We start from the raw sequence: 11,731 nt of genomic DNA, 5'->3' as shown, positions 1-11,731 counted from the left end.
TGTATTTGTTTTTGTATTCCTAGGTTTTATTGAGAATTAACACATATTGTTTGGTGAAATGCCCCGGTGGAGTGATAGGTTTAGATTTTGTTTTTAAAATGCATATTGAAAGCTTTCATCGCACAAACCAAGTAGTGAAGCGAATTGAAGAAACTACCTAGTATTTGCCTCAATCAGAAGACTCAAACAAGGAAAAACTACAAACTGTATCCACGAACTCCCAACTCTTGAAGAAATTAACCTTCAAACCCGACAGTTGCTCAAAACCTCTTAACAAACCTTTCATGGGTCAAAGATTGTCCCTGACGCCTCTCCTTATAAAGGGTGTCATCCACATATTGAATATGGGAAACCGTCAAACCATCCCTCCCCACCTAAAAACCATTAAACAAATTCAAATTAACCACATTTTTCATCAAACCACCAAAAACCTCTGCCAATAAAAGAATCAAGAAAGGCCCAACGAGTCTCCTTGCTTTAAACCCCTTTGACTTTTTTGGTTAATAACATTTAGACTATTACTTTTTTTCACCCTGCCTGTTTCTCGTGCGCCCTACGAAAAAATCAAAAATACCCCTAGTTCGGATTATGTAATCCGAACTAGATTGTTAAAGATTTCCGGAAAACAAAATTCGTATAGTTTCGATATGAGATTTTTGGTGTTTTCTTTGATGTTAAAGGTCTCTGTTGACCGTTATATAACCCCCGCATAAGCTGCAAAGCAATTGTAGGGGTTATATGAACGGTCAACTATGACCATGACATCACAAACAGCCCTACAAAACTAATTTTTTTTGAAGAAAATGAAAGTAAAAAGGTGAAGTGAAGAATGAAGGAATTTGTTGAACATGCATGCCTATTTATAACCTAAAACATGTCCTAGGTCATAAGTACAATCAAGCAAAACATGTTAGTCATTCAAAACCGTCCAAACAACGCATTAAAACCCACTAACTGGCCAAACCTTTGGTGAAATGCACCGTCCAAAACATTCCGGATTGTATAATCCGGACAACACCATAATGCCTATTTGGAGGGGTTATTTAGAGAGTTTTCATGGAATGTGACATAAACAATAATTAATAAATGCATAAAAAAAGTAAGCAGCTTAAAACAAACATAAACAACAACATATTCTAGGATGATGTTCGAAGAGGTGCTTTTGAACTCGATCCAGCTGGCCTGCCAACTGACATATATCTATCGGAAGGCCATCTGGGTCGAGCTCTCATAAAAACTTTTTCAAATTCAGATCTACAACAAGGTGTTTCAAGATGATTGTTTTGAGTTAGATCCTGCTGCCTTGCCAACTGAGATATTTCTATCGCCAAGGCAATAAGATCTAACTCATAGCAAACCTCTTGGTATTCAAATAGAGAGCAACATTTTTGAAAGCATGCTGAAGATCTACATAATGCTGTTAAATAGAGAGCTATCTATTTGCGACAACATTAGGTAGACCCTCAGCACAATGACAAAAATTTGCATAGTTTCTTTGGTGTGTTTCTTTGTATTTTTGACAACATGTTGAGGATCTTCATCATGTTGTTATATAGAAAGCTATATATTTAAAACAACATGAGAAAATCCTCATAACTTATGAGAAAAAGTGTATGATAATGTATGAAACAATGACACAGACACCAAACACGACAATGACACATTGACACTGATAGGAATTTAAAAAATAACATAACCAAGTGTAATCACATTGTATCGAACACCAAACATGCCTTTAATGAGAAGTATCAGTGAACTCTGATGTGATGCTGAGTGTGTTGTGGGAAAACTCTGAATGCTTTCGTAGGTTATAATAGAATTGAAAATTGAAGCATGGTTTCTATTTAGTAATACAGGCTCACTTTGGAATACCTTCATTCAGTTGATTCAGCTTGGTGATGCTGAATTTATTCTTTTCTCTCTTGGCCACTTCCCATCAAAATCTTCACAGCCTTAACTATCTCTTCCCTTCTCACCATTTCATCTACACTAATGTTAATCTAGAACTTGTTTTCTTTTGCTCCTACTTGGACCCCTATCTTCAAAACATCAACAAGCAACTTCTCATTGTAAAATTGCTCCTCAGACATTGGCCATGTGATCATTGGCAAACCCGAGTTCACGCTTTCCAGAATTGAGTTCCAACAACAGTGAGTCACAATCCCTCCTGTTGCAGGGTGATCCAATATCAGAAGCTGTGGTGCCCAATTCCATATGATATATCCCTTTTTGCTTTCTTTCATTCTTTCTCAAAATCTTGTAGGAAAGTGTTTTCACTCTCATCTCTTTCCTTTTTCCTTATAAGTTACAACCCAGATAAAATTATGATCTGAATTTTCAAGACCGTGTGCAATTTCTACAATCTGAGCATTATCAAGCCTAGTTACACTTCCAAAACTTAAATACAGTACGGACTCAATTTGCTTTGAGTTAAGCCAATTTAGCCACTCTTCCTCTTCTGCAAGCTCCTCCATGTGTCCCCTATTACCCTTCTTTTCATCATCCTTGTTAGCCAATGATGAAACTGGTCCTACACTCCATGATTTGATCCCCAAGATAGTGTTACTAAGTTTTTTATAATCACTCTCCAGTTCATGAAAACTATTGTATAGTGTTCCGTAACTTTTTTTCTCTGATTCAAAAATTGGTTTATAATATGCAGTGGTAGAATGATTTGTCCCTAACCAATCAGGAAGCTGCAGAGGAGTCATCTCAATAGTATGAGGCAAACCATGAATAGTAAATTTTTGCTGCGTCTATCCTAGGAATCATATGACCAGGAGTTGGAAATGGAAGAAAAATTATATGAAGTTGGTTGTGAGATTGTTGATATTTAAAGTTCAGTTTCTATTTCTGTGACCAAGATAGATTGTTTTTCTACCGAGCTATTTTATTTGAACGCCCATTTTGCGCTAAATTGTGGAACAACCAAGGTAATAGGTATTGACACGAAAACCAATGCAATAGAGAATAAGAACGCAATAAAAGTATGATAGAAAGAATTAGGCTAAATTATACTAGGGGTCAATTAAGTTTAAAATTTGTAACAGATTGATTTTTAAGTTATTTTAGTAGCACATAATTCCTTTAAGTTTGAGGTGTGTAACATTGGGTCCTTTAAATTATTTTGGTCACACATAAGTCCTTTAAGATTGATTGTAAACGTTTTTTATTTAGACCTTCTGTTAACCAAACATTATAAAAATGATAATGTGACAGAAGGACTAAATCAAAACTTTTACAACTTAAAAGATTTATGTGTGATTAAAATAAACTTAAAACTAATATGTTACGATATGATTTTGTCATAAATAAATACATAATAAAAGAAGGCATTGTACAACATGCTCAACTAAAATACATAAAAAAGACTTCAAGGACATGCTGACATAAAAAAAAAAAAAAATACATAAAAGACTGCAAAAGGTGTACTATACAAAATAGATACATAATAAAACATGATTTTGTCTAACATGCTCAACTAAAATAATTTTACAATATGAACAAATATTTTTTTACTAATGAATCAATAAGTCATATGATATTTCAATTACCGGTTGAATTTATTAATTCAATTGTAAAAACTAATGAATGATGTAAAATATATGTTACTTGTGCACGATAGAATTTTTTTAAGTTGTATAGATAGAATCAATCATAAAATAAATAAATAAATGATCATGCCAACTATTGCCTTTGGACATTAGTTAAGAAAACAAAAATGTAAAATTTGTATTGAAAATGATATTTTTTACACATTATGAATTTAACTATACAAATTTTAAAATATTTTAACTATATTTACTTCCTCAACTAGTATCCTTAAGGTATTTGTTAGGACTTTCCATAAATAAAAAATTAACAACATATTGTTTGTATTTTTCTATAATTTTAAGTGAAACCATCATTGCTACACATGTCAATGCTTCATAAAAAAAAATCCACTAAACCGATACCACTATCTAGTATGGTTTAGGAAATAAACAAATGAGGTATTATGAAATAATGATGATTTTTTTTTTTATTTTTTTTATTATTATGCATTGTAAAGGATGCTTAACCTTGTCTGACACGAGGTATTATGAAATAATGACACGAGCTACACGAGATTATGGTGACATTAACACCATGCTTTGCAAATAGTCTTGATGTGGCTATCATGGGATTCATATGGCCAGGAGTTGGATATGGAACAAAAATTACATGAAGTTTGTTATGGGATTATTGGGAGTCCATTGTTGCTTTTGGAATCTATGAGGTGGATGTGTGGTTTTATTTCTTGGAGAGTTGATATTTAAGTTTTAGTTTTGGTGAGTGACATAAAATGTTTTTCCGAAGAAAGTTTTGGATAGTCACAAGATTTTTTTTTCAAAGGATAGTTACAGGATTTAGACACACACATAGATATAAAAAGGTAGAAAAAAAACAACTAAATAATGTGTATCTTAAAAACAATTAAATAATCGCCAGTTTTTCATAGGCCACTTAATTGAAAGATTCACTCTTCAATCCAAATCGACCCAACGGTGCAAGTAGACATGGGGTTGGCCGCAGAACCCATACGGGAGGACGTGGAGGTGGCGGCGGGAACGCCAACAACACTACAAATCGCGACAAGAACAACAACAATGACGACATAGGAAATGTCGCGGTAGCCCACTTGGTGGACGTGGATTTACTATACCACCACTCGATTTCATGTCAGACAACAATTGTAACGGTGGATTCAGTTACGACAGACGTGATCCCAACACCTACTATTTTGGGTCCGGCTATCGGGAGGTAATAATGTGACTTGAAGTGATGTCACCGCAAGTTCCATCCAATGAGGCATCCATAACCATTTCAGAATTTGTCACAGGAGGCTGATAGGTGCGGAATCGACAACAATATCTGCATCTTCGTGGGGAAAATGTTGTACAGGCAACTAGACCGCTGCCAAATCTTGAGGGGACACCATAGTGTCAGCTTGTGCAGCTGTGGTCTGAGTGGACGAACTAACCTCCCTAACCTGGGACAAAACATTACCACCCACCTCTTCATGCACGTCAACGTGCTCAACGGTGTAAACAGGCGGAACAAAATCAACATGATCCTTTGGAATGTCAACGATCCTAGTTTCCTGAAGTATTCTTTCCTCTTCAAAATTTTGTATGTCATTGTGCGCTACATCTGACGCCAATTCCAACACAGGTATGTTTGAATGAGGTAACACACCTTGAGGAATCGCATCTGAAAAGTCTTGCAAAGCAAAACTTAAAGAACTTGCCACAACATCTTTATGGGGAACAAAGGGTTGTGGAGCATTCTCACCAACTGTGGCAGCTGCTGGTGCGGTTACAACAACCACGTATTGTAATGTACCAGAGGAAGAAGCTCCTCTCGCACCATGGGGCTGATGAGTAGATTTGTTATTTGGTTCAGTTACTTTTTTTACCACGATCTGTATCCTTAGAGGCCTCTGGGTGCAACAACTTGCACATCATGCATTATGTCCAATGACATAACAGTGATGACAGAAAACCGGACGTCGTTCGTATTGGACTTCCACCTTAAAGTTGAAACCCTCCCGTTAAACGAGAATTTCATTATAAACCCTCTTTGACAAGTCAATGTCCACCAGAATGCATGCATAATGTCCAAAGGCCCTATTTCATGTCGGGGCGTTGAGAGAGATTGGAGTAACCACGGCGCTAGCTATTTCTTTCAACGTTCTATCACGCCAATATTCTTGAGGCAACTCAACTAGCCTAATCCATATTGAAGCATGAGTTTGTTTCTGAGTGTTGTGGTTAAAGTCTTTCGTCCATTGAGAGAGACAAAGTAGACCTAGTTGAAGTGAAATAGTGCCAGCCGCCCAAATGCAACTTAAATTATCAAGATACTCGAAAAGAAAATCATAGTATCCTTTACCGAGCGAAACCATCTTCCATTGGTGAACCATCATCCAAACCTTGCCTAATTTAGGGGGGTGTATTGGATTAGGATTTTAAAAGACTTTGTGGGATTGTATTGATTATGTGAGATTTTAAAAGACTTTAAGGGATTTATCACACTGACTTTTAAGGATTTTATGGGATTTATCACACTGAATTTTAAGGATTTCAAAGGATTTTATGGGATTTTAATATTTCAAAGGATTCAATGAACTTTAGCGGAAAAAGAACAAACTTTCAACCGTGAATGATAGAAATAGTAAACAAATAATTTTTTTTCCGAAACAAAGTGATCTCTAAATTCAAAATCGAGCTTGTACCGGTACATCAAAAAGAGAAAAACAAATAACTGCATAACAAAAAGATAAAACAAAATATATTCGGTAAGTAACAAACTAGGAAAAATGCAAAATATGTCTTGCTGGTAATGAAGTTTCTTAAAACATGTTCACCACACATCATATTCAAAAACTGATTTACCACGTGCATTAAAGCATGAATTGCCATCATATACATGTATATGGCTTCATGATAGATAATTGGCAAGTGTACCAATAACTATCAAAGTAGTAATAAATATCGTTCCACAAGGACTGTATTAATTCCAATTATAGCAAGCACGTTATTATTTTAGGATATGTAAAAGTTATATGATTGCCCTAGGCAGATGATTTTTGTATAACAAAAGTAAATAAAGGTTGTTTGAAAAGATGATTAAAGAAGAATGATTAAGCCGATGAATCCCCTATTGTTCTATATGAGTAATTACCTCCCTTATTTACTAATTACTATTCATTCTTTACGACGAATTAACAAATTAGTTTTGATCAATCTCTTGAGTCAAAACCCTTTCCTAAGTTATAACCTTTTAATCTCTTAAACTGATTGAATAACTGCAGAAGCGATAAAAGAACGTTAATTCATATGTCATGATTCTCAATTTCCTATCTCTAGGTTCCTATGTTGAATCAAACAAAATTACTAATTCAGGATTAAAAGCTAGGGTTAATAGTCATTCAATTCTTAATATCAATTCATATAATTCAAGAAGCTAGGGTTAATAGTCATACAAGCAATTATATGAAAAGCAATGAACACAAATAATTCTGAATAAAGACTGAATAATATTATTAAATAAGAGAGTATCAACTACTAATTCATATATTACAACGGTCCATCATGAGCTGTGTATGGTTTATTTCCTTTATTCAAGGTCAGTTGTCCGCTTAGTGCATATTGACATTCTGCCAGGCCCTTAGAATATTCATCCTGATCAATTCTAATGGAAAGAGCATCCCCCTTAATGCATGAAACCAGATAAGGAGACTCTTCCAAAGGGGAAGAACGATAGCCCCCTAATGCCGCCACAAAGGATTTCGGAGGGACTGGAATCAACTGAGCAGAGTCCGAGACAGACAATGAAGCAATCGTAGCAATCTGAGGAGATGTAGTATGTGAGGGAGCCGACGACATAGAGGCCGGAGCTGCCAATTCTGCCTGCCAATCAAACATGGCAAGGCGGGTATGGAGGAAACAAAGCGAAGAGAAACACGAACAGGAATTAGAGGGAGAACCTGAGAAAAATCACGATCGCGAACCCGAGCAGAACAGAAAAATGATCACAAACACCATGCGGTGAGGAGTATTTGTATGTTGATGGAATTCCCTTGGAGATCTGTGGGGACGTAGAAAAAAAATGGCAAAAGTGCAAAATAGAAAGGAAAAAAAAAAAAAAAAACTTACTTAGCACTCTTTAAAGTATTAACATTTCAAAACAAAAACCTTACAAATAATCAATATTTTAAAAATTAACATGAATTGAAAATTAAAATAAAAATTTTAAAACAAATATATTTCTTAATTGTAAAACTTTGTTCCGAGAGTACAACCTAGATTTTCTTGAAAGTAAAACTTTGTATATGTAGATGTATAGTAGATAAAATCCTAATAAAAAAATAGAACATGTGTGATTGAGTAAATCAAGCATGGTATTACTAATCAAGCTTGAACGGTAAGGGGTTTATAGGTATGGTTAAGAGCAGTTTAACCGATAAAAATGTCGAAATTGTTAAGTCGGACGCTGTGATCTGGGTTGAAACTCTGGTTCCTTCATTAGTGTGTCTGTGTTTCCAATGACTAATTGTCATTTCCTCAATCTATCAAATAAAAAGGCCAGTAGGTTATGGAAAAATCAGTTAAAGCATTATTGAACCCGCTTCATCATATGCTTTATAAAATGGAAATTCTGATGAGGTTTAAAGACATACTTTATGAGCTATTTCCTTTTTAAGGAGGAAAAAAACAGTTTTCTTAAAGTAAAATCTGAGTCAGATCCTAGTACATGGTAAAACTGAGGTGGAACACGTCTCAACTAAATTCTTGATCCTAAACAAACCAAATTTGTGCATCACATTTAATTTATAGCCTTGTAGTCCTGGACTCATTGAATCAATGGCAGCTATGGTAGATTCATTTACCAATGAAAAATTAATATGACCAATGCAATGATAAATATTATAAAGAAAACCAAAGTAGACAACAAAACTTAATTCATCATCACATCTTTTCCTTAGCATAAAATGAAAAATGCTTAGTAAATACCAAACACTCACTAACTTCTTTTATCATCATCGCAATGCACAAGAATGATTGGATGTTGATTATTGGACTACAGATAACAGGAAATATTGATAGAGAATTTTTTATTTTTTTCAAAGCACTATATATAAAAGACAGGAGAGGAGAGGCCTGAAACAATACATCAGAGTCACAATGGGTAAAATATACGAAAAGAAAAACTGGATCTATCCTAAAAAAGGAAAAGTCCTGAGAAAAGAGATGTCAAAGACCACCATTATACGGAAAAACTAACAACTGCTACAATATTACGATCTCTATAATAGAGAAAAATACTTTGATGTTGTTTCATCTTATTGAAAGCCTTCATCTGCTACACCTCCTGAAGCATCAAACATCACTCCTTCATTTGACTTATCTAATCTGCTTTCACACCAAGTGCCTTAGATTTCTTTAATGATTTCAGCTCATCAATCAACTGAATCAAGTTGTTGTAAGAATCTCCACCTTCCTCAATAGTCCTCTTGGAAGCATCACCAAGTTTCTTTGCTCTCATCCTCATTTCTTTGCTCTCTTGGTCACTTCCCATCAAAATCTTTACAGCCTTAACTATATCTTCTCTTCTCACCACTTTCTCTACATTAATGTTAATCCATAAATTGTTTTCTTTTGCTCCTACTGGGACCCCTATCTTCAAAACATCAACAAGCAACTTCTCGTTGTAAAATTGCTCAGCAAACACCGGCCACGTGATCATTGGCAAACCCGAGTTCACACTTTCAAGAATTGAGTTCCAACCACAGTGAGTCACAATCCCTCCTGTTGCAGGGTGATCTAATATCAGAAGTTGTGATGCCCAATTCCATATGATATAGCCCTTTTTGCTTTCTTTCAACCTTTCCTCAAATTCTTGCAGGAAACCTTCTCCATCTTCATCTTTATCATATTTTTTTATAACCCAGATAAAATTTTGACCTGAGTTTTCAAGCCCGTGCGCAATTTCTACAAGCTGAGCATGCGGAAACCTAACAAGGCTACCAAAACTTACATATAATACAGACTCATTTTGCTTTGAGTTAAGCCAATTTAGCCATTCTTCCTCTTTTCCAAGTTCCTCTATGTGTCCCCTTTTGGCCTTTTTTTCACCATCCTTGTTAGTCCAAGCTGAAACTGGTCCTACACTCCAAGTTTTGATCCCCATTGTAGTGTTACTTAATTTTTCATAATCACTTTCAAGTTCATGAAAACTATTGTATAGTGTTCCATAACTTCTTTTCTCTGATTCAAACATTGGTTCAAAATAGGCAGCGGCAGGATTCTTTGCATGTAACCAATCAGGAAGTTGCAGAGGAGTCATCTCAATTGTATGAGGAAAACAAGGAATTGTAAATTTCTGTGTATCAGAAACTAAATTATCATTTGGTCTATACTTCATGATCAAATGAGCAACACAATTGGAGAAGTAGCTTGAGCTGTAATAATGAATTCTTGGAATACCTAGTTTTGCAGCTGCTTCCACTGTCCACGGATACGACATATCAGTGACAATACAATCAGGTTGAAGATCTTGAAACAAAATCTCAATTGGATTCTGGAGCATAATTATTGCGCGGGTGATTTTACCTAGTATTTCAAATGAAATTCCATCTTTCATGTTTTCAACACCATCAGGGAGACCTACCTGAGCTGAAGGGAACTGTATAAGATGAGTTTTGATGGAGTATCCTGAATTGAAGTCACTGTCTATAGATTTTTGGAATGTTGAAGCATTGGCATGTGTAGCGATGATGGTAACATTAACACCATGCATGGCGAATAGTCTTGCTGTGTCTATCATAGGAATCATATGACCAGGAGTTGGAAATGGAAGAAAAACAACATGAAGTTTGTTATGGGATTGTTGAGACTCCATTGTTGCTTGGTTCTGTTAAGGGTTTAGGGTTTAGGATTTGGGAGAGTTGATATTTAATGGTAGGTACCAATGAAGTACATCAGTTTCATTTGCTTATATATAATAAGCATTTGTCATCAGCCTCTTCCGTGATTTAAGGTAGCTACGTTAAAGTAACTTTTCCTTCGTACAGTATAACAGATCCACATGCTTTAATTTACAAGCACGTGACATTCACCACATAATAAATAAGAGTAAAACGTCCATCCACCAGTTTATCTCGTGAGAGGCGAGACACACGAGTATCACGAAGTGCTTGGTACCAAAATGTGCATTCCACAAGCCTTTTCTTAACTATTCAAAATAGTTTTGTCAAAAAAAAACCTAGTCAAAATAGAATATATTTTTTGGTGGTGTCTTGAATCTCAGACATTCCAAAGTAGAATATATATTACCAACTAAGAGCCCGTTTGTTATGGATTAAAATAAAAGTCATTTTCACGTAAAATTATTTATAGATTATTTTTTAGAGATTTTATGAAAAATGAGAATCTATGTTTTTTTTTGATAAGACCAAGAGAAAGGTTGGGCATCCGGGAGAATCTGCAGCATCCCAACTAGGTTGGCACCCCACAGAAACCTCCATCCTCTACCGCCTTCCCAATACGTAATATTATTAATAAAAAAAAGGAAAAATATTTACAAAAGAGGGGACTAGGCCAAAACCCTCAAAATTAAGGAAAAAAAACAGAAATAAAAAGGAACAGAAAAAACTAAGGAAATCTATAGTTTGGTAGCCCATTCCTGTCATGTGCAAAGTCCGCCAACAACGTAGAAGGAAAAATGATGAAGCAAGTAGCATCAGCTATGACATGTCCTAGGGCTGCTAGGCCAGCCGCACAACCATTTCCATCACGGAAAATATGAGAACAAATAATCATCCATAAATACCTGCAATATATAATTTTGTTCCTCTGCAGACTAAGAAGAGACAAAAATTACTGTATATATAGAGTCAGAACCTCACACCGACCACATGTAAGAAATGAGAGGCTCCCTGTTATTCTTAGTAACACATACATTCCCCCAAAACCAACTCGGAATAAAAGCATAATAAACCATAGGTTCCGCAATAAATAACCATGACGGATTATGTAGCCGACACCAATCAGAGAAAGCAAGTCAGGAATCATGATTACCAATTCTCCGATGTTCCAAAAAATGATATTCATTTAAACGGTGGAAGAGGACCCTGAGAGCGGGTTTTATACGAAACTTTTTGCATATTCTTTTTTTTTTCTGAGACTTGGAAACAACCTGTGTAAAT

General features: G+C 35.3%; 1 protein-coding gene across 1 annotated transcript; it reads right to left on the bottom strand.

The window, feature by feature from the left end:
- Positions 1–8,578: 8,578 nt before the first annotated feature.
- Positions 8,579–10,520, bottom strand: LOC11410091 (soyasapogenol B glucuronide galactosyltransferase). Its single transcript, XM_003623386.4, has one exon. The coding sequence runs from the start codon at positions 10,423–10,425 to the stop codon at positions 8,932–8,934; it is 1,494 nt and encodes a 497-aa protein (XP_003623434.1). The 5' UTR covers positions 10,426–10,520; the 3' UTR covers positions 8,579–8,931.
- Between the last annotated feature and the right edge of the window lie 1,211 nt (positions 10,521–11,731).

The sequence above is a fragment of the Medicago truncatula genome, chromosome 7, assembly GCF_003473485.1.
Source record: "Medicago truncatula cultivar Jemalong A17 chromosome 7, MtrunA17r5.0-ANR, whole genome shotgun sequence".
NCBI lineage: Eukaryota > Viridiplantae > Streptophyta > Magnoliopsida > Fabales > Fabaceae > Medicago > Medicago truncatula.
This window is presented reverse-complemented; position numbering and strand designations above follow the sequence as displayed.

Bases quoted from the DNA above. Each gene is read 5' to 3' on its own strand.
- LOC11410091 (XM_003623386.4), bottom strand. From the start codon at position 10,425: ATGGAGTCTCAACAATCCCATAACAAACTTCATGTTGTTTTTCTTCCA.